This window comes from Scyliorhinus torazame, chromosome 8 (genome assembly GCF_047496885.1).
Source record: "Scyliorhinus torazame isolate Kashiwa2021f chromosome 8, sScyTor2.1, whole genome shotgun sequence".
NCBI lineage: Eukaryota > Metazoa > Chordata > Chondrichthyes > Carcharhiniformes > Scyliorhinidae > Scyliorhinus > Scyliorhinus torazame.
Genome location: NC_092714.1, coordinates 268,802,849 through 268,828,710, shown reverse-complemented (window position 1 = coordinate 268,828,710; position 25,862 = coordinate 268,802,849). Strand labels below are relative to the sequence as shown.

General features: G+C 49.4%; 1 protein-coding gene across 1 annotated transcript in view; it reads left to right on the top strand.

Annotated features, from left to right (window-relative positions):
- Positions 1-24,826, top strand: part of eif2s2 (eukaryotic translation initiation factor 2, subunit 2 beta) — an 80,886-nt gene extending 56,060 nt beyond the window's left edge. The window contains exons 7-9 of the mRNA XM_072515291.1: positions 10,672-10,728; positions 22,571-22,656; positions 23,453-24,826. Coding sequence (XP_072371392.1) covers positions 10,672-10,728; positions 22,571-22,656; positions 23,453-23,628 — 319 coding nt within the window. The 3' untranslated portion in view covers positions 23,629-24,826. The remainder of the gene's footprint in view (positions 1-10,671; positions 10,729-22,570; positions 22,657-23,452) is intronic.
- Positions 24,827-25,862: the final 1,036 nt, after the last annotated feature.

Below are 25,862 nucleotides of genomic sequence, written 5' to 3'. Positions count from 1 at the left end.
ATTCTCTGACACCAGCCCCAACTCCTCCTCCCACTTGGCCTTAACCCCTTCACCGATACTGCGTCTTCAGACATAATCCTTCCATTGATACCCACGGTACTCCCCTGCGAGGAAAAGAACCCTCTCCATCAATGAGGCTGGCGGCGCCACAGGCCCTGTCGAACGATCCGTTTCATAAAGTTGCGGACTTGCAGGTATCTGAACGAGTCAAATGCCAAACCCTCTGACTGTCCTTTGAATCCTCGCCACTTTGACCGGACAAAATCAATTTTTTGACTCCCCCAAAAATGGACTTTGGAAGAAAAACAAGCAAACACTGGAACAGGAACAAAAATCTTGCAAAATATTCATCTTGACCGACTGAATCCTGCTCACCAAGGACAGGGGGAGACTATCCCACCTCTGCAAATCGGCCCTGACTCTTCCCACCAAGCTCGTATAGTTAAACTTGGAGCCAGGCCCAATCCCGAGCAACGTGAACCCCCAGATACCCGAAATGCTAACCTGCTAAGTGACGTGGCAACACTTCCAGATTGACCCCATCCCGGGAGAGTAACTGGGAAATATTCACTTTCTCCAGGCTCAATTTGTATCCTGAGAGAGAGCCAAAGCACCTCAGCAGCACCATTATATCACCCATGGGGGGGGGGGGATCGGGTCTGTCCCGTACAGGGACACCCTATGCTTCACTCCACCCCTGTATTTCCATTATCCCCCTCCACCTATCTGAAGCCCTCGGGGCAATAGCCAAAGGTTTTATCACCAACGCAAACCAGAAGGAGGATATAGGACACCCCTGTCTCGTTGCCCTGTTCAACTGAAAATTCCCCGAGCATTTATTTGTGCAGACTCTGGCCATAGATGCTTTGTACAACAATTGTACCCACGACAAAAATTTAGGCCCCATCCCAAACTTTTCCAACACTGCAAACACATACCCCCATTCTATCCTATCGAAAGCCTTCTCGGCATCCTGGCAACAATGACCTCTTGCTCCATCCCCTCCGGGGGCAACACCACATTTAACAACCGGCGCACATTAGACGACGATTGCCCACCCTTATTGAAACCCGCCTGAACCTCCCCGATAACTTGAGGGAGACGTTGCTCCACCCTCAGTGCTAATACCTTGGCTAATATCACATTTAATAGGAAATCATACCGACCTGCACTCCACCGGGTCCTGATTCTTTTTAAAAGAAGCAAAATGGACGCTTGTATCAATGTCTCGGGCAGGGAACCCCGTGTTATAAAGTCCTCAGATATCTCTATCCACCTGTAACGGACCGACTGTCCTGAAAACGTTTCATAAAGTTCCGCCGGAACCCGCCAGGCCCTGGAACCTTACCAGTCTGCATTCACCCAATAGCTGTCAGGACCTTCTCCACACCCAAAAGCTCTTCCAACCCTTCCCACTCTTCCTCCTCCACCTTCCAAAAACTCCACCATACCTAGCCCCTCCCCAGGTGGCTCCGACCTATAAAGGTTCTTATAGAACGCTTCAAACGCCCCATTGACTTTTCCTGGTGTGGACACCAACATGCCACCCAAGTGTCAAACCTGAATAATCCCTAGGGAGGCCGCCTGCCACCTCAACAAACCAAGAGACAACTGGCCTTGTCCCCATATTTGTACATTCTTCCCCTTGAGCGCCATAACTGGCGCACTGCCTTATCTGTAGACAGTAAATCAAACTGCATCTGCAGTTTCTTCCAACTGGCCAGGAGCTCTGGTGTGGGATCACTCAAATATCTACCTCCAAGATCTCATCTACCAACCTTTGGCATTCCTCCCTTGCCTTCCTATGGGTGCCTGGAACTCGCTGCCGGAGGAGGTGGTGGAAGCAGGGACGATAGTGACATTTAAGGAGCATCTTGACAAATACATGAATAGGATGGGAATAGAGGGATACGGACCCAGGAAGTGCAGAAGATTGTAGTTTAGTTGGGCAGCACGGGCTTGGAGGGCCGAAGGGCCTGTTCCTATGCTGTACTTTTCTTTGTTCTTTGTTTTGTTGATCTATCTGCGCCGCATGTGAGATTATCTCTCCTCTCGCCACTGTCTTCAAGGTCTACCATAGAACCGAGAATGAAACCTCCCCATTCTTATTAAGCCCCATACTCATGATCACCCTTGATATCCTTGGCAAAATCTCAGGTCTGCCAATAGCCCCACATCCAACCTCCGTGCCTGTCGCTGAACCGGCCTCTTCTCCAATGCCACATCTACCAGACGAGAGCATGCATTGTCTGAGTTTGGAGTGTACACTTTTACCAACACATGGCTTCCAACATCCCAGTAACTATTACGTACCTACCTCCTTAATCTGCCACAGCCTCCCTCTTCTCCCACCCCCTCGGCCCGAGTGGGACACCTGGCTCACCCAACCCTTCAGAAGTCTAATCTGGTCCCCCACCCACAGGTGGGTCTCCCGCAAATGCACCATATTGGCTTAATCTCCTTGCTTCACTAGATTCCAGGTGACCAATCTAATTGGGGTCTTTTCTTCTCGCTCTCGCCCACCTACCTACCCCCATTGTCACCTAGGCTCATCAAAACATGCCTAAACAGGTCCATAGACCTCTCCCCACCTCACTCCCGCTCACTAGCAAACCTCTGCCTGCTAGTGAGATATTTCCTTTCCACCCCCCCCCCCCCCCCCCCCCCCCCCCCCACCCCAATCAGATGAGTCAAAGAAAAGAACCACAAATCACCTGCTCCCAAGAATAACTGAAACCCGAACTCTTGAACATCCCCATCCTCCATTTGGCCGCGTATTGCTCTGACTCCTACCTTAATCTGTATCCCCATCGTCCTCTGACCCCTCCACTCCCCAAAACACACTCCCTCCATACCAAATCATAGATTTCAATTAACCATATCTGTACATGAAAAGGAAAAACATTACAATGTCCCCCAACAATCCCATCCCACCATATAAAGTCCTGTGCAAACCCCCTCAGCTCAGTCCAAGTCCTTGTGATGTAACAAAAGCCTCTGCCTCCCTCAACCGACACAAAAATGATTTCTGGAATTGTGTGAGACTCACCCTCACAGGGTACACCACACGAAAACGCACACTGCTCTTATACAGCACTGGACTTCGCCCACTGAAGGACGCATGCCTCTTTTCCACTCTGCCATGGTATCTTTGTACATTCGGGTGCAGCTTCCTTCCCGCTGCACCTCCCTATTTTCTTGGCTCATTTCAGGACCCTCTCCTTGCACCAATAGCTGTTAAGGCACACTTTCACACCGCTCGTGGTGGCTCATTCACCCATGGCTTCACCCGTTCTCTCTCTGTCCCTTGACTCTCTCTATCTTTGCCTCTCTCTTTCTGTCTGTCTGTCTCTCTCTGTGTCTCTCTGTCTCACTCTCTGTCTCTCTCTCTCTCTCTCTCACTCTGTCTTTATCTCTCTCACTCTGTCTTTATCTCTCTCACTCTGTCTTTATCTCTCTCACTCTGTCTTTATCTCTCTCACTCTGTCTTTATCTCTCTCACTCTGTCTTTGTCTCTCACTCTCTGTCTTTGTCTCTCTCTCTGTCTCGCGCGCTCTCTCGCTCTGTCTCGCGCTCTGTCTCGGCGCGCTCTCTCTCTCTGTCTCGCGCGCTCTCTCTCTCTGTCTCGCACGCTCTCTCTCTCTGTCTCGCGCGCTCTCTCTCTCTGTCTCGCGCGCTCTCTCTCTCTGTATCGCGCGCTCTCTCTCTCTGTATCGCGCGCTCTCTCTCTCTGTCTCGGGGCGCTCTCTCTGTCTCGCGCGCTCTCTCTCTCTGTCTCGCGCGCTCTCTCTCTCTCTGTCTCGCGCGCTCTCTCTCTCTCTCTGTCTCGCGCGCTCTCTCTCTCTCTCTGTCTCGCGCGCTCTCTCTCTCTCTCTGTCTCGCGCGCTCTCTCTCTCTGTCTCGCGCGCTCTCTCTCTGTCTCGCGCGCTGCTCTCTCTCTCTGTCTCGCGCGCTCTCTCTCTCTGTCTCGCGCGCTCTCTCTCTCTGTCTCGCGCGCTCTCTCTCTCTGTCTCGCGCGCTCTCTCTCTCTCTCTCTCGCGCGCTCTCTCTCTCTGTCTCGCGCGCTCTCTCTCTCTGTCTCGCGCGCTCTCTCTCTCTGTCTCGCGCGCTCTCTCTCTCTGTCTCGCGCGCTCTCTCTCTCTGTCTCGCGCGCTCTCTCTCTCTGTCTCGCGCGCTCTCTCTCTCTGTCTCGCGCGCTCTCTCTCTCTGTCTCGCGCGCTCTCTCTCTCTGTCTCGCGCGCTCTCTCTCTCTGTCTCGCGCGCTCTCTCTCTCTGTCTCGCGCGCTCTCTCTCTCTGTCTCGCGCGCTCTCCTCTCTCTGTCTCGCGCGCTCTCTCTCTCTGTCTCGCGCGCTCTCTCTCTCTGTCTCGCGCGCTCTCTCTCTCTGTCTCGCGCGCTCTCTCTCTCTGTCTCGCGCGCTCTCTCTCTCTGTCTCGCGCGCTCTCTCTCTCTGTCTCGCGCGCTCTCTCTCTCTGTCTCGCGCGCTCTCTCTCTCTGTCTCGCGCGCTCTCTCTCTCTGTCTCGCGCGCTCTCTCTCTCTGTCTCGCGCGCTCTCTCTCTCTGTCTCGCGCGCTCTCTCTCTCTGTCTCGCGCGCTCTCTCTCTCTGTCTCGCGCGCTCTCTCTCTCTGTCTCGCGCGCTCTCTCTCTCTGTCTCGCGCGCTCTCTCTCTCTGTCTCGCGCGCTCTCTCTCTCTGTCTCGCGCGCTCTCTCTCTCTCTGTCTCGCGCGCTCTCTCTCTCTGTCTCGCGCGCTCTCTCTCTCTGTCTCGCGCGCGCGCTCTCTCTCTGTCTCGCGCGCGCGCTCTCTCTCTCTGTCTCGCGCGCGCGCTCTCTCTCTCTGTCTCGCGCGCGCAGCTCTCTCTCTCTGTCTCGCGCGCGCGCTCTCTCTCTCTGTCTCGCGCGCGCGCTCTCTCTCTCTGTCTCGCGCGCTCTCTCTCTCTGTCTCGCGCGCTCTCTCTCTCTCTCTGTCTCGCGCGCGCGCTCTCTCTCTCTGTCTCGCGCGCTCTCTCTCTCTCTCTGTCTCGCGCGCTCTCTCTCTCTCTCTGTCTCGCGCGCTCTCTCTCTCTCTCTCTGTCTCGCGCGCTCTCTCTCTCTCTCTGTCTCGCGCGCTCTCTCTCTCTCTGTCTCGCCAGCGCTCTCTCTCTCTCTCTGTCTCGCGCGCTCTCTCTCTCTCTCTGTCTCGCGCGCTCTCTCTCTCTCTCTGTCTCGCGCGCTCTCTCTCTCTCTCTGTCTCGCGCGCTCTCTCTCTCTCTGTCTCGCGCGCTCTCTCTCTGTCTCGCGCTCTCTCTCTCTGTCTCGCGCTCTCTCTCTCTGTCTCGCGCTCTCTCTCTCTGTCTCGCGCTCTCTCTCTCTGTCTCGCGCTCTCTCTGTCTCGCGCTCTCTCTCTCTGTCTCGCGCTCTCTCTCTCTGTCTCGCGCTCTCTCTCTCTGTCTCGCGCTCTCTCTCTCTGTCTCGCGTTCTCTCTCTCTGTCTCGCGCTCTCTCTCTCTGTCTCGCGCGCTCTCTCTCTCTGTCTCGCGCGCTCTCTCTCTCTGTCTCGCGCGCTCTCTCTCTCTGTCTCGCGCGCTCTCTCTCTCTGTCTCGCGCGCTCTCTCTCTCTGTCTCGCGCGCTCTCTCTCTCTGTCTCGCGCGCTCTCTCTCTCTGTCTCGCGCGCTCTCTCTCTCTGTCTCGCGCGCTCTCTCTCTCTGTCTCGCGCGCTCTCTCTCTCTGTCTCGCGCGCTCTCTCTCTCTGTCTCGCGCGCTCTCTCTCTCTGTCTCGCGCGCTCTCTCTCTCTGTCTCGCGCGCTCTCTCTCTCTGTCTCGCGCGCTCTCTCTCTCTGTCTCGCGCGCTCTCTCTCTCTGTCTCGCGCGCTCTCTCTCTCTGTCTCGCGCGCCTCTCTCTCTCTGTCTCGCGCGCTCTCTCTCTCTGTCTCGCGCGCTCTCTCTCTCTGTCTCGCGCGCTCTCTCTCTCTGTCTCGCGCGCTCTCTCTCTCTGTCTCGCGCGCTCTCTCTCTCTGTCTCGCGCGCGCGCTCTCTCTCTGTCTCGCGCGCGCGCTCTCTCTGTCTCGCGCGCGCTCTCTCTCTCTCTGTCTCGCGCGCGCTCTCTCTCTCTCTGTCTCGCGCGCGCGCTCTCTCTCTCTGTCTCGCGCGCTCTCTCTCTCTCTGTCTCGCCGCGCTCTCTCTCTCTCTCTGTCTCGCGCGCTCTCTCTCTCTCTGTCTCGCGCGCTCTCTCTCTCTCTCTGTCTCGCGCGCTCTCTCTCTCTCTGTCTCGCGCGCTCTCTCTCTCTCTCTGTCTCGCGCGCTCTCTCTCTCTCTCTGTCTCGCGCGCTCTCCTCTCTCTCTCTCTGTCTCGCGCGCTCTCTCTCTCTCTGTCTCGCGCGCTCTCTCTCTGTCTCGCGCGCTCTCTCTCTGTCTCGCGCTCTCTCTCTCTGTCTCGCGCTCTCTCTCTGTCTCGCGCTCTCTCTCTCTGTCTCGCGCTCTCTCTCTCTGTCTCGCGCTCTCTCTCTCTGTCTCGCGCTCTCTCTCTCTGTCTCGCGTTCTCTCTCTCTGTCTCGCGCTCTCTCTCTCTGTCTCGCGCTCTCTCTCTCTGTCTCGCGCTCTCTCTGTCTCGCGCGCTCTCTCTCTCTCTCTCTCTCTCTCTCTGTCTCGCGCGCTCTCTCTCTCTCTCTCTCTCTGTCTCGCGCGCTCTCTCTCTCTCTGTCTCGCGCGCGCTCTCTCTCTCTGTCTCGCGCGCGCTCTCTCTCTCTGTCTCGCGCTCTCTCTCTCTGTCTCGCGCGCTCTCTCTCTGTCTCGCGCGCTCTCTCTCTGTCTCGCGCGCGCTCTCTCTGTCTCGCGCGCGCTCTCTCTGTCTCGCGCGCGCTCTCTCCGTCTCGCGCGCGCTCTCTCCGTCTCGCGCCGCGCTCTCTCCGTCTCGCGCGCGCTCTCTCCGTCTCGCGCGCGCCCTCTCTCCGTCTCGCGCGCAGCCCTCTCTCCGCCTCGCGCGCGCCCTCTCTCCGCCTCGCGCGCGCCCTCTCTCCGCCTCGCGCGCGCCCCTCTCTCCGCCTCGCGCGCGCCCTCTCTCCGGCCTCGCGCGCGCCCTCTCCGCCTCGCGCGCGCCCCTCTCCGCCCTCGCGCGCCGCGCCCTCTCCGCCTCGCGCGCAGCCCTCTCCGCCTCGCGCGCGCGCCCTCTCCGCCTCGCGCGCCGCCCTCTCCGCCTCGCGCGCGCCCTCTCCGCCTCGCGCGCGCCCTCTCCGCCTCGCGCGCGCCCTCTCCGCCTCGCGCGCGCCCCTCTCCGCCTCGCGCGCGCCCTCTCCTCCTCTCGCGCGCGCCCTCTCCCGCCTCGCGCGCGCCCTCTCCGCCTCGCGCGCGCCCTCTCCGCCTCGCGCGCGCACCTCTCCGCCTCGCGCGCGCCCTCTCCGCCTCGCGCGCGCCCTCTCCGCCTCGCGCGCGCCCTCTCCGCCTCGCGCGCGCCCTCTCCCGCCTCGCGCGCGCCCTCTCCGCCTCGCCGCGCGCCCTCTCCGCCTCGCGCGCGCCCTCTCCGCCTCGCGCGCGCCCTCTCCGCCTCGCGCGCGCCCTCTCCCGCCTCGCGCGCGCCTCTCCGCCTCGCGCGCGCCCTCTCCGCCTCGCGCGCGCCCTCTCCGCCTCGCGCGCAGCCCTCTCCGCCTCGCGCGCGACCCTCTCCGCCTCGCGCGCGCCCCTCTCCGCCTCGCGCGCGCCCTCTCCGCCTCGCGCGCGCCCTCTCCGCCTCGCGCGCGCCCCTCTCCGCCTCGCGCGCGCCCTCTCCGCCTCGCGCGCAGCCCTCTCCGCCTCGCGCGCGCCCTCTCCGCCTCGCGCTCTCTCTCTCTCGCGCTCTCTTCTCTCGCGCTCTCTCTCTCGCGCTCTCTCTCTCGCGCTCTCTCTCTCGCGCTCTCTCTCTCGCGCTCTCTCTCTCGCGCTCTCTCTCTCTCTCGCGCTCTCTCTCTCTCGCTCTCTCTCTCTCGCACTCTCTCTCTCTCTCGCGCTCTCTCTCTCGCGCTCTCTCTCTCGCTCTCTCTCTCTCGCTCTCTCTCTCTCGCGCTCTCTCTCTCGCGCTCTCTCTCTCGCGCTCTCTCTCTCTCGCGCTCTCTCTCTCGCGCTCTCTCTCTCGCGCTCTCTCTCTCGCTCTCTCTCTCGCGCTCTCTCTCTCGCGCTCTCTCTCTCGCGCTCTCTCTCTCGCGCTCTCTCTCTCGCGCTCTCTCTCTCGCGCGCTCTCTCTCTCGCGCTCTCTCTCGCGCGCTCTCTCTCTCGCGCGCTCTCTCTCTCTCTCGCGCGGCTCTCTCTCTCTCTCTCGCGCGCTCTCTCTCTCTCTCTCTCGCGCGCTCTCTCTCTCGCGCGCTCTCTCTCTCTCTGCGCGCGCGCTCTCTCTCGCACTCTCTCTCTCTCTCGCGCTCTCTCTCTGCGCCTCTCGCGCGCTCTCTCGCGCGCTCTCGCGCGCTCTCTCGCGCGCTCTCTCTCTCTCTAGCGCTCTCTCTCTCTCTAGCGCTCTCTCTCTCTCTCTAGCGCTCTCTCTCTCTCTCTAGCGCTCTCTCTCTCTCTCTAGCGCTCTCTCTCTCTCTCTAGCGCTCTCTCTCTCTCTCTCGCGCCTCTCTCTCTCTCGCGCTCTCTCTCGCGCGCTCTCTCTCTCTCTCTCGCGCGCATCTAGCGCGCGCTCTCTCTCGCGCGCGCTCTCTCTCTCTCTCGCACTCTCTCTCTCTCGCGCTCTCTCTCGCGCTCTCTCTCGCGCTCGCGCTCATCGCGCGCTCTCTCGCGCGCTCTCTCGCGCGCTCTCTCTCGCGCTCTCTCTCTCTCTAGCGCTCTCTCTCTCTCTAGCGCTCTCTCTCTCTCTCTAGCGCTCTCTCTCTCTCTCTAGCGCTCTCTCTCTCTCTCTCGCGCTCTCCTCTCTCTCTCTCAGCGCTCTCTCTCTCTCTCTCGCGCTCTCTCTCTCGCGCTCTCTCTCTCTCTCGCGCTCTCTCTCTCTCTCTCGCGCTCTCTCTCTCTCTCTTCTCGCGCTCTCTCTCTCTCTCTCGCGCTCTCTCTCTCTCTCAGCGCTCTCTCTCTCTCTCGCGCTGTCTCTCGCGCTCTCTCTCTCTCTCTCACTCTGCCCAACATATCCTCCACCAACATTTTTGAGGGTCTCCATTATCTCCCTCCCTTGCCTCTCAGAATGCTTGCCAAATTGTGTCTCAAATTCGTCTGCCATTGCCTCTGCCTTTCTACAGTAATGGTTGCAGCCCCGCCCAACGAACTTATCTCCACCGTCTTTGTTCCCCAGCGGACTCTGCACCTCCTCCAGCTCGTCTGGAGGGCTGCCACTTGTATCCTTGTTTCCAGTATTTGTTTTTGCAGTGTTTGACATCATCTTGTGAAGGACTATTAAATGGGACGGGTCGTCCACAAATGCCCCTGGGAATCAGGCTGAAAGGACTAAAAACCGAGGACTCTGGCGAGAGCTACCTTACCGAGTGTGACTGTCTGCCTGCTTTCACCTGAAGTCAGCTCCTCTTGTTTAAACAAAATTTCCTAAAATAGTTGAGTGAAGAGAATACAAAGAATATTAATAGTTGAACAATCTGCTGCTTTTAAATTAAGGCAAAAAATGATCGAAATATTAAGCAGATCTGACAGCATCTGTGAAGTGAGAAACAATAATTCTGATCTTTAAATTTAGAGTACCCAATTCATTTTTTCCGATTATGGGGCAATTTAGCGTGGCCAATCCACCTAGCCTGCACATCATTTTGGGTTGTGGGGGCGAAACCCGCGCAGACACGGGGGGAATGTGTAAACTCCACACGGACAGTGACCCAGAGCCGGGATCGAACTTGGGACCTCGGCGCCGTGAGGCAGCAGTGCTAACCCGTGCTGCCCTGACAATTCAGATCGGATCAGGTGATGACCTTACCTTTCATCAGAACAAATTTGTGATGAGTGGTCATTAACCTGAAATCTTAACACCAATGGTTGTGTCGATTTGATAGAAGAATTTTAAAAGAATAACAATAACATAAAGCAACACAGGTAAATTTCCCTACCTCTTTTTAATCTACCACGAATATTATAAAGCTAGCTTGATTAATCACCTGTTTCTCTGGTTGTTTTGGAAGTTTGCTGGCTTTTAATAACCATAGTTGGAACTATTCTGACATTGTGTATGATATTCTGTAACAACCAATAGTAAGTTCTGTTGGAATTAATTACTTTGGCACAAACTTAATTTCTGCATTTTGTCAAATCGTACCTGATCATGAAATGGATGAAAATATATTTTTAATTGGTCTTGCAGTTTAACTAGTAAGGTCCAGAAGAATTCTGTGGCTTTCTTAACAAAATATTGTAACCAGCGAGTGTGGAACTGTAATTCGCAAGGTTGGATAGGACGGTGGGTTAGCACTATTGCTTCAGACCACTAGGGTCCCACGTTCAATTCCCACTTTGGTCACTGTCTGTGTGGAGTCTGTGCGTTCTCCCCGTGTCTGCGTGGGTTTCCTCCGGGTGCTCCGGTTTCCTCCCACAAGTCGTGCTGTTAGGTGAATTGGACATTCTGAATTCTCCGTCTGTGTACCCGAACAGGCACCGGAGTGTGGCGACTAGGGGATTTTCACAGTAACTTCATTGCAGTGTTAATGTAAGCCTACTTGTGACAATAATAAAGATTATTATTATTTGACATGAAGAAAGTCTATAAGAATTTCATTTTTTTCCCCATCTTCTGTCTTTAGTTTACATCGACAACCGAAACATCTTCTGGCATTTTTATTGGCTGAGTTGGGGACAAGGTAAGAGTGTTGTAACAAATATATAACTCAAGTTATATTTTAACTGTTTTTTTATTGAATTCTATCTCTGTGAACCACCTTGATCAGTCGTGTGTTAAAATTCTTATTTTGATGAGATGTGGGTGGCTGTGGCAAGGCCAGCATTGGTTGTCCATTCCTATTGCCTTTGAACTGAATGACTTGCTAGGCCATTTTAAAAGGCATATAAGAGTCAGCTACGTTGCTGTGGATCTGGAGCCACATGTAGACCAGACCAAGTAAGAATGGTAGATTTCCTCCCCAAAGGGCATCAGTAAATGAATTTGGGGGTTTTCATGGTCAACATTACTAGTTTTCAATTCCAGACTTCATTTAAATTTAAATTTAAATTCACCAATTGCCATGGTGGGATTTGAGCCCATGTCCCCAGAATATGAGGCTTCTGGATTACTAGTCCAATGACTTTCCCATTGCACCATAATTCACCATTCAGTTTGAAGAGAGTTACATGGCTCATGATCAACCCATCGCTGTTAGTTCAGTTCCTGACATCTCAACAAGCTAGTACACCACGTGCCCCCTCCACACGCTGTTCACTCCCACCTCCCGCTACCCATCGACACTTGCTGCTTATGTGCCCCAGCAACTGGGACACGCTGTTGATCCCCCTCAGCCGTGGTTGCCACTGACTGAGCCACACTTTGGACACCACTACTCATGGAGCTGGTGTCTTGCTGCAGGCCTTCCACTACGGTCGCCATCCGAGCAATGTTGACCTCGGTGCCACGCATTGCCGGCAACATCTACAATAGGCTATGCACACACCGGAGTGTTGCTGACGCCCCTCCTGAGTTTGCGGCATTGTCCAAGCATCTGGATCAGCCTCAGGAAAACCTGGGCCAGATGCTCTGCATCTGACTGTGACTCAGCTGGGTCCTGCAGACCTCTGACTCCTGATCCCCTTGGATGTTCCTGACTCCACCTGATGTGCATCTGCAACTGCGCGATGCTCCAGCCCCATCAAGTGGAGACGCTGCGGGAGGAAGGACATGTGGTCAGTGAGAGCGAAGGGTCATTCCGTCGCACATGCAAGACTCACCTGAGAGAAGTCATCTTTGGGGGGGGCGGGGAGAATGGGCATGGGTCCTCCTCCGCGGGGCAGGCCAACCTCTCTGCTGGTGACTGCTCTATCCACTGTCAACCCTGCAAATTCCAGGCCCGTTCCTAATGGGGGTGAGGACCCTGATGTCTGGCATTTGCTGCTTGACTGGGCCCCTCCTAACGATTATGGACCAATTGCTCCTGTGGGGACAGAGAGGGCAGTGTGAGGCATAAGCTTGGTGCACCGGGTGGGGGGAGTCAGTGGAAGGTGGCATGTGTGGGCACTGCTGCCGGGCATGGAAGGATAGTGCTGTATGGTGCACGGCACAGGTGCAGTGTTGCCGGGGTAGGTGGGGTGGTGCCGGCTGCTGACTTGGCAGGATGGTATCGGCGGGACCGGTGTCCAGTTACCCGTGCGACCCATTGAGGTTGGTGGTCCTTTTCCGGCACTGTACGGTGATCCTCCTGGTCAGCTTTCCTGCACTGATTGCCACTGACTTCCAATCATCCTTAACTACCCTGTGGCTGACCCTCCGCTTCCCTCGGGGCAACAGGATGTCCCGCCTCAAATCAGCATCCTGGTCAGGTCAGCGTACCCAAAGCGTGGTGCTATTCTCCGTGGTGGTATGGCTGCATTCAGTCCAGAATGTGATTGAGGGGTGAGTTTTTATGTACAGCTCCCCCCAAGTGCCATTTGATGGCGGTCGGGAGCTCCCCATCACAGGAGGCGAGGAGCCCACGGGAACCTAGCTTGCTACGGCATTTAGAACTTGTCCTGTTGAGTCGCGCCCTTCATTTTAGCCATGGTATGCCTTAACTGCAATTGTTAACTTCTTGATCAGACAATTATTCTGTCGTACCTGGATAGCCTATTTCTTTGCGTCAACTGTCGTGCTTCAACTGCTGGCTCAGTTAAGGACAGTTGGGCACAGGCCTTTTGGTGCGTGTTATCTCTGGTCTATCACAGTTGTACACGGTATCTTGATTTCATTTTATTCTTCCAAAGAATTTAATGTGAATTACTACTATAAAATATACCTGAATGGGTTTGTTGCCCTCAATTGCTAACCTCCTTTGTGCCTTTGGGCAGTGCTAAGTGATGGGACTGATTGCTCATCTGGTAAGCAGACAAGGTGAGTCAGCAGTGTCCTGCACCCATTCTGGTGAAATAAATGAAGACAGAATCTACCAGCAGTTCAGGTCATTCGCTGGCGCTGCCTTTCGGACCAGGTAGTCCGCCTGGTACACAAACAACTTGCCAGGCAGTGTTTAGGGCGTTGCCAACATTTCACTCCTCAATCCCACTTTTTGAAAGTAAGGGCATGCCTGTTGCTGCTTGTGGAACCTTGCGCTGGGCTTGACATGTTTGCTTCTGCTTGGCAGGTTTAAAAGCAGTTGTTTGATGTGAGGTGAGGTATGGAAACACAGATCTTTTTAAGATTAGATTTCAAAGCAAGAAAAAAATGTTTATGTCCCCGTCGTCACATTTATAGCCTCATTTCATAGACATTTGCAATTAATTCTATTTTTGAAACCGGCGCCTGAGTTCAGACTAATAACTTTCATCCATGGGGAGCATGTGCTTTGAGAGAAAATGTAGCAATTGGGTTTACAAGAAAAAACAAAATTAATTTCAAAATCTACCATGGGATATTATTGTCGACTTGAACCGCCTGGGAAACACTTTTAATGTCTGGGCATTTTAATGAAACACTTCTAAATATTGTAAATTTGGTTAATAGTAACATCCACCAGCTGCCAATCTTATAAAACACTAATGGGTTCCATGTTATTGCCCAAAGTAGCGGTGCACTATTTTAAAACCATGGGTATATTGGTGATAGATGACAATGGCACGGAGTCCTGTTAAGGCCACACACGCACATAAAAAAAATAGAAGGAGGCCCTTCGAGCCTGCTCCACCATTCATTATGATCATGGCTGATCATCAAGTTCAATACCCTGATACTGCCTTCCCCCCCGCCCCCCATAATCCCTTTAGCCCCAAGAGCTATATCTTAATTCCTTCTTGAAATTACTCGACGTTTTCGCCTCAACTACTTTCTGTGGCAGTGAATTTCATAGATAAATTTATCTGTCTTCAATCCCATTAATTTCCCCAAAGTCTAACCATGAAGTGTGCAAATTGCACTTTGTCTTGTGACCCTTCTAGATGTGAAAAAACATATCTTCCACTGCTGAAGGTGGGTTCAGCAATATTTTCACCTCTGTCTGATATTTGTTTGTGTGTAAACTATATATTTTGAATGCTAATGCATGGATTTCAATGAAACTTGGTACATGGATTTCCTCAGCGTATTCCCCTAGGCCCACCCATCTTCAGCTGCTTCATCAGTGACCTTCCTTCCATCATAAGGTCAAGAAGTGGGTTTATTAGCTGATGATTGCACAATGTTCCACATTCGCAACTCCTCAGATTTTGAAGCAATTCATGTCCACATGCAATAAGACCTGGGCAATGTCCAGGCTTGAGCTGACAAGTGCCAGACAATGACCATTTCCAACAAGAGAGGATCTAATCATTGTTCTTTGATTTTCAATGACAGTACCGTCACTGAATCCCCCAATATTAACACCCTAGGGGTTACCATTGACCAGAAACTGAACTGGACTGGTCATATAAATACTGCGGCTACAGGAGGCTAGGGATCCTGTGGCGAATAGCTCACCTGACTCCCCAATGCCTGTCCACAACCTACAAGACACAAGCCAGGAGTGTAATGAAAAATGCTCCAATTACCTGGAGGGGTTCAACCCCAACAACACTCGAGAAGCTTGACACCATCCAGGACAAAGCCTGCTTGATTGGCACCCCTTCCACAAACATTCACTGCCTCCACCAGTGACAAACAATGTAGTGGTGTACCACCAATGCAGAAACTCACGGCTACAGCGGCCACATCTTCCAACCAAATGACCACTACCATTTAGAAGGCCAAGGGCAGCAGATACCTGGGAACACCACCTGGTGATTCCCCTCCAAGCCACTCACCAACCTGACTTGGAAATATATCGCTGTTCCTTCTCTGTCACTGGGTCAAAATTCTGGGATTCCCTTGCTAACAGCACTGTGGGTGTACATACACCACGGGGACTGCAGCGGTTCAAGAAGGCAGCTCACCATCACTTTTCTGACGGCAATTGAGGATGGGTAGTAAATGCTGGCCAAACCAGCAACATCCACACCCTCTCTATCAATTATAAAACAACATGGGGTATGTATGGCTCCAGGAAGAACCTGGCAAGGATTTGGAGCCTGGAATATTTTAAAGGATCTGCTAACATTGGGAGTTTGTACAAATTGACTTTTTAAATCATGTTGGTTAGTCTTGTTTAGTATATTGTGGGCAGATTGTGCTGCAATTTGTCACAGCTGTCAAAAATGGAACTGACGTTCTGAGCAGGTTATTGGATGTGAATTGTCCTGAAGTCTCTAAATCAGTCTCTCTAGTTACAGAGAATCAACCAAATAGTTGAGAGCCGCTAAGAGGAGCTGCGTATTTGTAATAACGTTGCAATAAAAGCCTCTAGGAGGAGCTGCGTAACTGTAATAATGTTGCAATAAACCAATGTGACAGGTATGTGCTCTACCGAGCACCCTCTTCCCATTTAAAAAAAATAGATACTTTGACCTGATTTTAATGTCTCCATTGCCCCAGTGCAAATTGATTGAGATCTGATATTCAGCCAATGGGTATTGCTGCACGTGCTCTCCTTTTGCTCTTAATCTGCTCTCCTTTGCTCAGCACCTTTGTTCACCTTGTAACACGTCTTGAAATTATTGTAGGTGGTGCAGGGCAACACGGTAGCACAGTGGTTAGCACTGTTGTTTCACAGCTCCCAGGTTCGATTCCCGGCTTGGGTCACTGTCTGTGCGGTGTCTGCACGTTCTCCCGTGTCTATGTGGGTTTCCTCCTGGTGTTCCGGTTTCCTCCTCCAGTCTCGAAAGATGTGCTGTTAGGTGAATTGGACATTCTGAATTCTCCCTCGAGAATTCCAAACAGATCCGGAGTGTGGCGACTTGGGGATTTGCACAGTAACTTCATTGCAGTGTTAATGTAAGACTACTTATGACAATAAAGATTATTATTATATAATTTTTTTAAAAGGGGATCCAATTATTTTTTATTCCAATTAAGGGGCAATTTAGAATGGCCAATTCACCTACCCTGCACATTGATTGATTTTGATTTATTGTCACATGTACCAAAGTACAGTGAAAGTATTTTTCTGCGGCCGAGGGAACGTACACAGTACGTACATAGCAGACAAAAGAATAATCAACAGAGAACATTGGCAAGTGGTACATCGACAAACAGTGATTGGTTACAGTGCGGAACAAGTGGTGCGGTGTTGTGGGGTTGACACCCACGCAATCACGGGGATAATACGTAAACTCCACACGGACAGTAACCCGGAGCCAAACTTGAGGCCTCGACGCTGCGATGCAGCAGTGCTAACCGATGAGCCACCGTTTATGTGTTAACCATTGCGCTACCGTGCTGCCCAATGCTACGGTTGTGTGTCCTGATCCAGGACACCATCATAACATAGTGTCCAAAGCTATTCTGATTGGACTTCAGTAAGTAACTACTACAGCATTGCTTGTTTTTCTCTCCAACGTTAAAAGCCTTGAGTGGTGTCGTGGTGGAGCTGTGGCCATGAAGCAAGGATGCTGATATGTAGCAATATTTACGATGGTTTGCAATTGGTTTGGTTCAGGCGCAAAAATGTCAAATTGAAGCCATCACTCCATCCCATGTATTCAGCTTGACATTGGACTTGGCCTAAAGCAACAATCCTGCTAGCCAATAAAAAAAAAAGTTGAAAATATACACTCTTTTTCTCTCTCTCTCTCTCTTCCCCCCCCCCCCCCCCCCCCCCCCTTCTCTCTCTCTCTCTCTCAATCAAGTAATCTTGACAACACAAAGCTGACGGTACGGAGATATTTTTGAGAAAGCATAGACATTTCCAAAACAGCCATGGTATTATAACAAATAGAAGGATATGGAATCATAGAATGATTTCATCAAGTTGGAGACCATTTGCACCATTATGCCGGGCCAGGCCTTTGGTGGTATCTAATGTATCCCATTTCTCTGCTCTTTCCTCCATAACCGTACAAAGCTTTCTACTTCAATAATTCATCAAATTCTCTTCGGAAAATTACTACTGAAAATGCTTCTACAACCCTTTCAGGTACAGCATCCCAGATTACAACAACTTGCTGAGTATGGGGTAAAGAAATTGACCTTGTTTTTAATTCTGGTTCTTTTGCTAATGATCATAAATCGGAGTCCTGGTTAATGATCTTTCTGCCACCTAAAAACAGCTTTTGATAGGATGAGATAAAGTAACAAAAACAGAAAATTCTGGACAATCTCAGCAGGTCTGCCAGCATCTGGAGAGAAGGGAGCTAACGTTCCGAGTCTGGGTGACTGTCAAAGCTGAACAGAACTGAAAATAGGAACAGATCTATACTGTTGGGTGGGAGGGGGCTGGCTAGAGGGCCACCGATAGGTGGAGATTGCCAAAGATGTAATGTTCAGGAAGACCAAGGGAAGGTAAATAGGGTTGATTAAGCCTAAGAGGGGGACTGATCGAGGCACATAAAGAGATTAGAATGTGTGAATGGCAGAACAAAAGGCAAGCAGGGTCAAATGGCAACTAGGAACAGGGAACATGTGGCCCGGGTGGGGTGGGAGGGTTAATGCCGAGGGAAAAACAGATCGATGGAAGGAATGAAAATAAATTGATATCAATAAAAATGGGGTGAAGGAGAGAGTTCACAGTGTGAAGTTGTTGAACTCATTAAGTCCGGAAGGCTGCAATGTGCCGAGTTGAAAGATGAGGTGCTGTTCCTCCAGTTTGCATTGGGACATTGCAGCAAGCCCAGGACAGACATGCGAGCAAGACGGTGAGTTGTAATGGCAAAAGAAAAAGTAAACTGGGAGGAGGGGGGCTGACCTGGACCATAAACCCCTTCATAGAGCAGTTGATCCAATAGGCCTGTGTATTTGCTGTCGTAATTATTTTGGCCAGTTGTGCACCAAGTATTACCGACTCCAATAACACTTCCTGCCAGTGTTTGCAAACTTTGTGTGTTGGAGGTATTGGGTCCTAAACCAGTTTGTTTTTGAAAACTAATTTTGGAGTAGGGACTGTTTTGAATTCAGTCGTTGTTCAATTGGATTTGGTTTTTTTTTTTTTTTGTTGTGCCTGTGTGTTCCTAACTATCTGCCAGACCACGTGAAAGGAGTTAATGCCTGATGGTCTCAACCCTCAGGACTACCAGTAAACATCTGCTCACTCCACCCCTTGATAAAAACCATGGCATTTTACTGTGACATTTTACTATAAACAAAACAAAAAAACTTGCATATGCCAAAAGGCTGGTTTTAAATTTCATTGGGGTGATCAGAAAGCCGAGGTGGAATTCCTCTAAACTGGCCTGAGAGCATATGAAAGGGGTTAATTTGATGAGGTAATAAATTGTCCAGATATTTATAGACCATTGCCTCTCGGGGCTTTGTGATTTTTTGGGATTCTGTAAATGTGTATTCTGATGGTTGCTGTCAGTTTGAATGCTGAAAACAATTACGTGACTGAATTTATCTTTGAAATCAGTCCGATATTGTCACGCCGGGTCAGATGCATGCAGCAGCATTGATTACAGCTTGTCGTGAGGAGATGGGTGAAGCTGATGTGGCCACATTTATTGCATGTCTCTAATAGCTCCAAAAGGCAGTCCCACTGTAACTTCCTCGGGAAACTGGGGAAAAGTAATAGAGTAACTTTTCAGGTGCCAATATGAGATGCAAAATAAGCAACAGTTGCAGTCAGTAATACGGCCTGTATATTCAATAATACCATTTTTAAGTTTCATTTTGATGCAGCTAGTTTATTTGTGCTGAATTAATACACAAATATAAATTATTAAGCAAAAGTTTACTTTAAACAAAAATACTTTTGACTGTACCTTGGTACACGTGACAATAAACAAATCCAATCCAAAAGTTTACATATTTACGGTAATTAGCAATAGAACCAGACAGGATGATTTGGATTTTTCATGCAGTAAGTTATGTGCTGCCTGAAATGGCAATGGAAGCAGATTCAACATAACTTTCAAAAGAGAATCGGCTATAAAATGAAATAGTTACTAGTCTATGGAGTAGGGAAGTGGGACTAATTGGATAATTCTTTCAATTCAAGGGACTGAACATGCTGTCTGCTTCTTGCTATCTGCCGCACTTTACCTCTTCGAAATGTATCATTACAATCCTAGGCTTGCTTTAATTTATAAAACTGGGAGGAAAAGAATACTTTGCTCCAGGAGTGATCCCATGTGCAAATAAGGATTTGGTGTATTAAACAAACTCTTTTATTAACACAGTATTAAAACTATCTTAATATCATAGAAGAAATGTCTTCCGCTTCACAGTTAAACAATTAACAATAAAAGGAAACCCTGTTTACTACTAACTTGTACCTTTATTTCCAATTGAGCAAAGCCCATCACAGGTTAATAACCACTTTAGTGAACCGAGAGATACTTGCAGTATAGAATGTCTTGGAAAGACTACTTGGAAAGAGAGATTTTCCTGTCGGTGTCTCTATTGCTTAACCTCTCCGAATTGGCAAAAGCTGCTGGTCAGCTCACAGCTTCCGGCAGAACTGACCCTAAAACCCACCGCCTCAGACATGGCCCCTCCCATTACTGCATCTTTATCCCACTCAAATCCAGTAACCTGATTAAACTCATTTTAAATATAAGCATGGTTTTGAAATAACAATGATCTCACTTTTACAACATCTTAATGGCACTTCTGCAGCCAGTGTCCATCTGTCTTTTAAATCAAGATTTAAAACATCACTGCACCAGATACATATCATCCAATAGATAAAAGAAATTCCTACATTCATCACAATATTTCACCTGCAACAGTTATGAACTATCTTTTGTCACAGCGCTGAAATAAATGAGTAATCTGTTTTCAGTTGTGTTGGTTGAGAGGGAAATGTTCATTCCAAAATCTTCCCCATTCTTAAGTAACGCTGTGGATCTTTTATATCCACCTAAACTGCCAGATCAGGCAGATGACGTCTCCGTTTAATATCTTGCCTGAAGGGGCACTATGTTTCGCAGTGTTGACAATCTTTCGCTGGTGCCCGCTCTGTTTTCAGCATGCTTTACTCCAGACTGAAAAATCTTGGACACGGGAACTGATGTTTGTGTGTGTGTGGCTGTCTCTGCTCTTCAGGGTGGCAATGGAACTGTTGTTACCTGAACTGAATGCCCTCATCCCACGGGCCTGCTTTGTGAGCCTGTCTGATCTTTAAAAAGGCAAAAGGATCAATATTTCAATGAGGCAAGGCCATATATAAATGAACAGGCTGGTTTGTTTTGTAAATCGGACGTGGAAAGTGTAAGAATGATTATCTTATTTAGTAAGGTTTCTTATGCCTTGGAAAATAGCAGAATGTGACACTGTCCCAGTTAGCTTTTCTGACCAAGTAATTCTCATCAAAACTGTCTTGAGGAGAATCATCTCAATCGCTGTTATTGTGCCAGCCTTTCCAAACCAAGTCACAGACCATGCATTCTTTAGTCACAAGTTAAATGGAAAGCCACTTTCTTGACCCCCAACTCATTTGATTTTATTACCAAGCTTCCCATGTCTATCGTCTGTTCATTGCCAGTTCAGCTGTCAATTAAACAGGCTGACAACGTCTTCCCCCATATAATCTAATGGCTCTCTCTTTCGTTGTTTGATTGCGGCTGGTGTTGGGCTCCGGGCTGGTCGGTGGTGGTGGCGGGCGATGAACGGCCAGGGCGGGCGATGAACGGCCAGATGAAGTGCCCGATGAGCCGGGGCCCTGAGGCGCCGTCCAAAATGGCGCTGAAGATGGCAGCAGCCACGGGGCGCACGTGGCGGGAGCCGTTAAATATGGCGGCGCCCACGGGCTGCACGTGGTCCGCTGGGAGGAAGATGGCGGCGGCCACGGGCCGCACGTGTTCTGCTGGGAGGAAGATGGCGGCGCCCACGGGCCGCACGTGGTCTGCGGGGACGAAAATGGCGGCGCCCACGGGTCGCACGTGGGGGGTGCAGGAACACTGGACCTGGATACAGCAGCGATCGACCGGGCCTGGCACACCAGCATTAATACTTAGATAACCGCAAAAACATCGGCGCATAAAGCATCGAAATAACTGGACGAAAGGGTAGCAAGTGGTAGCCTAGTTCTCTAGTCAGGTGATACCATCTCTGGAAACAGAGGTTTGCTGCTGGTTTCATCTGCCTGATGTTTGACATCCTCCTTGGTAGAAGCAAAGTTGACTAGTGGTGCTTATACTGAACAGCGCTGTGAGGAAATAGACACTTTTATCTCTTTGTGTATTCTGTTTGGTAGTCATCTTGCAGATCAAAAAGATATGGTTCAAACATCACGAGCATATAATCAGGGGTGGGAAACTCTTGCTTGCTTCCTGTACTCTTCAATCTTTTCCAATAATTAATCTTTAAAGTATTCATCAAATCTGTTTCAACAGTGGCAGAGAATTTCACATTTTGAGCATCGATTGTGTAATAATTTTATTTTCTCATGTGTTTTAATTATTAGTTGCCTTAAATTTATGTCCTCACTCCTATCCATACTGTCCGGTGGAAACAGCTCTATTTATCCCTTAACTATTGCAGGCTTTTTATCGGTTTCCATTTTCAGCTCCAGAGAAAGAAGTTTTAACTTCTCCACTCTTTCTTCAGTCTAACCTCCTAGTAAATCTATGCCTTTTCCATTGGAAGAACATAAGAAATAGGGGCCGCAATAGGCCATGTGGCTCGTCCAAGATGATTGATCTCCCTCAACTTCATTTCCCACTACGTCCCTTTATTTCCCCTCGTGTCTAAAATTCTTATTGATCATTTCTTTTATATTCCTTCTTCCTTCTATCAAGAGCCATCCAATCTGCATAGTTCCAACTGCAGGCTGATGAGGATCCTAAGTGTACATACAGCATTCCCTCACTGCTTTGGTATTGTTGGCGTTTTTTCTTTTAACAACATTACTTCTACTGCTGGTATTGAAAATCTTATCATTTAAGTTCCATCTCCTTTTTCCTACTTGCAGAATTTCTTTCTGTATTCATGGTATCCTGTAGCACCAAAAGAGACCATTTGGCCGACTACCTGTGTCAGCTCTTTTGAGAAACCTGTCCAATTCATCCCACTCTCCTCTTTCCCCATGGTCCTGTGCAAATATAAAAACATTCCCTTCTAAGTATCTATCTAACCAAACTTGCAGCGTAAGTGGTACCTGATGCTGCTACCTGCCCATCCTGTTAGCCTGTCTATATTGTCCTGAAGTCTTAAAGCCCTGGGACGATGAGCTGAGAGTCCCTCGCCCAATACTGCCAGAAGGAATTTCTTCAGCCAGAGGGCGGTGAATCTGTGGAACTCTACCGCAGAAGGCTGTGGAGGCCAAATCACTGAATGTCTTTAAGATAGGTTCTTGATAAATAAGGGGATCAGGGATTATGGGGGAAGGCAGGAGAATGGGGATGAGAAAATATCAGCCATGATTGAATGGCGGAACAGACTCGATGGGCCAAGTGGCCTAGTTCCGCTTCTATGTCTTATGGTCGAAGGAGGTGGACTGGTCGTTCAGCTTGCCTCTGACTAGTGATTAATCTAAATGCAGAATTTTACTTGTAACACTGAGCTTTTTTTCCTTTTCACAGTGGATCCATTGATGGCAACAACCAGCTTGTAATCAAAGGGAGGTTTCAGCAAAAACAAATAGAAAATGTGCTGAGGAGATACATCAGTGAGTATGATGCATCTGTACTTTATGGGTGGGGATGCAAGTGTTGGCAGGAAAAGGGATTAATTTGGGGTAAGAACCTTATTAGAACATAGAACATTACAGCGCAGTACAAGCCCTTTGGCCCTCTGTTGTGCCGACCTGTGAAACCACTCTAAAGCCCATCTACACTATTCCCTTATTGTCCATATGTCCCTTATTGTCCATATTGATCAGTGGAAATGTTAATTAAGCTTTGGGGTTCTTCACTAAACGCTGCAAAACTCAAGTTTTAGTAATTATATTTCCTTGTAATTTCCCTGATTATGCCCCTTTTATTCCGCCAACATCCTGATTTTCTGACCTCTTTCTCTCTCTCTCTCTCTCTCTCTCTCTCTCTCTCTCTCTCTCTCTCTCTCTCTCTCTCTCTCTCTTCTCCCCCCCCCCCCCCCCAGTATGGCACTGCAGCAGTGTTGCAAAGTTGGTAACCTGGTAAACTTGAAGTTTATTTCTAAGTTAGTTTTAAAATGCCTTTAATTTCTCTCTTGTTCAGCTTCCTTGATCCCCTCTGAGATTAGACAACTCCATGACTTCTGTTTCTTTAGCCTTGTCAATTATCCTGGGGCAATTAAACATTTATTGTTTCTCACTGTACCTCAATGCTTCTGGTAAATTCTGATGTTTCCTTCGCATCTTTTAACTTTTGGATTTTTTTACTCTTTAAAATAAGTATTAAAATTATATTGGGTTTTCTCTGTGAAACATTTTGTAATTTGTATTTTTATTATCTCCCTCTTCCCTTCCCCACTCCAATACACAGAGGAGTACGTAACCTGCCATACTTGCCGGTCGCCAGACACCATCTTGCAGAAGGACACACGGCTGTATTTCTTGCAGTGCGAGACCTGTCATTCACGCTGTTCTGTGGCCAGCATCAAAACCGGCTTCCAGGCTGTTACTGGCAAGCGTGCACAGCTCCGTGCCAAAGCACATTAGCCTAAATCTTAACCACTGGAGAGAACAGGAACTGGGAGTTTAATGTAATAGGACTGTTTTACCAAACAAGGGGTGGGCTTTAAGCACATTAATATCCTTAATAAAATAAAATGCTACTGACTCGGCAAAAAAATCAAAGGAGCATTGTTCTATGAAGCCCTCCAAAACCAGTTTATCGTAACGACAGTACTGTTGCACTGCTCTCTGTTCATATCCTGTCCAGTCAGCAGTATAAATGCAGGAAGAAAATTGCCTTTTATACCGTGTAGGCTGCTGAAGGCGCGACTCCATTTCCTGGAACTTGGAAGAGATCCACCGAATGTTGCTTAAGAGTGCATCATTTCTTGTTGATACCTCACCCTGGCTGTTGGTTATTCCACTGTCTGGCTGCTGTATTTTTTTTAATGGGGGGAGGAGGGGGAGTTGGCCAAATTGTGCTAAGTAAGTTTGGAAATTTATTAAACAAATTCCCTAAGAAATATTTAAAATTGTTGACTTTTTTAAATGAATTCCATCAGCCCAAGTCACAACTTTTCCGATGCCAGAGTGAGGCCTGGATTACAAAGCATAATCTCTGCTGATTTTTGCAGAAATGAAGGTTTATCCATATTCAGCCATGGAGGAGGAAAAAGGAAACACTGGGTGGAACTGATTACCGGCTCCAGGCTGAACGCCAACCAGTGACCTGTGGAATAATATGTTGTAAAGTAGTGAAAATAGTGATTAACACTATCATTCTGCTTTGCTTCTGGTAATGTTTGACATTTTCGTGTTTCTGCAAAAACTCTCACTGAGCCACCTGTGACTGGCAGCCTCTTTCTAACGTGCATGATCTGCTTGAGGCTGGCAAGAAAAGTAAGATTTGCTTGCAATCACTCCAATTTGCAACAAAAAAAAAGCTTGCCTTATATGGGGTGGAAGAGGCGTGTCGGGAGACTATGCGGGTGCTGTTCACAAACCAGTGTGGCGTCTCAAAACCACCATTGGGCTTAACTAAATTGGCTGGCATTTCGGCTCCAATCTTATCTGGGCCATTTCACTCCATTTGGATTACACAGCCTCCCATTTCAGGACTTCCTTTGAAATGCAGTGACAAATTGAAAGCAAATGTTGGATTGGAGGATAGCTTTTATGTAATGGATGGGAAACTTCACAGAAAAGAAATTTGGCATCATAAAAACTTGACCTCAACAAGGAATTGGTCTTGGTGTCTGGATTATTTAAGAAATTGCCTGCTGTGTGATATTTATCTGCTCGCCACACCCTCGTCAAGCAAAATGCCCTATTCACACACACCTCCTATTGGATGCAGTTTATTTTGTTTTTGAATTGGGATGGGATTTTGGGAAGGACAACTCGGAAATGCCAAGTATGTAAATCTGCTTGCATCACCCCGAAACCACAACCAGTACTCTTATTGAACAATATTGGGCATCTGATAAATTAGAAGACAAAAGCCCCCTTTCTCATCCAACTTCTCTGACTAAAAATATGACTGTGACTGTATAATTATCCTGTGGCAAAATCCAGACAGGTAAAGTCTGCTGAATAAAAAGCACAAAGATTTGGTTTAAAGCTATGCGGTAGCTGAATCCCAATATAATCGACAACTCCTCCAGGGTCTTGGGTACGAGAGATTGGGGGAATTGAGACCTGTCCCTGCAACCACTTCCTCATTACACCAACAATGTTTCAGTAACCAATGGTGAAGAAAACATCGAACTATTTTAATTTGTTGTCAGCTATTGGCAAAGATTGGACTTTTTAGTTGTTGGGAAGGAGGCAGAAGAGAACAATCTGAATCAAAATCTGGGATAGCAAGGTTGACTTTCACAGTGAGTTTGTGTGATCAGACTGACCACATACAGTATCATCAATTTCTCTGACATGGAGATTGCATCTCCTTTATTAGCTTACTGAGTATGATCCTCTGGAGACCTAAACATATTAATATGCTTGGTGTGTGAGGCAGTTAATATTCACAACCTCCCTGTTCAGAATTTTGTAATCTTTTTGAAATTAAGGATGGTGAGAGTGGATATAGTAGATGGGTCTCCATCCATTTTCACATGAGTGCATCGGCATGCTTCCCTGACCTTTTTAACTAATGTATTTGACTTTTAGTTCTAAAAGTGACACTAAGAAATGTTGCAGGTGCTGAGTAAAGTGGATTTTTGTAACTGCAGCACAGCCAAAATCAATTTTGGAACAAGCTGCTACCTTATTACCAAAGA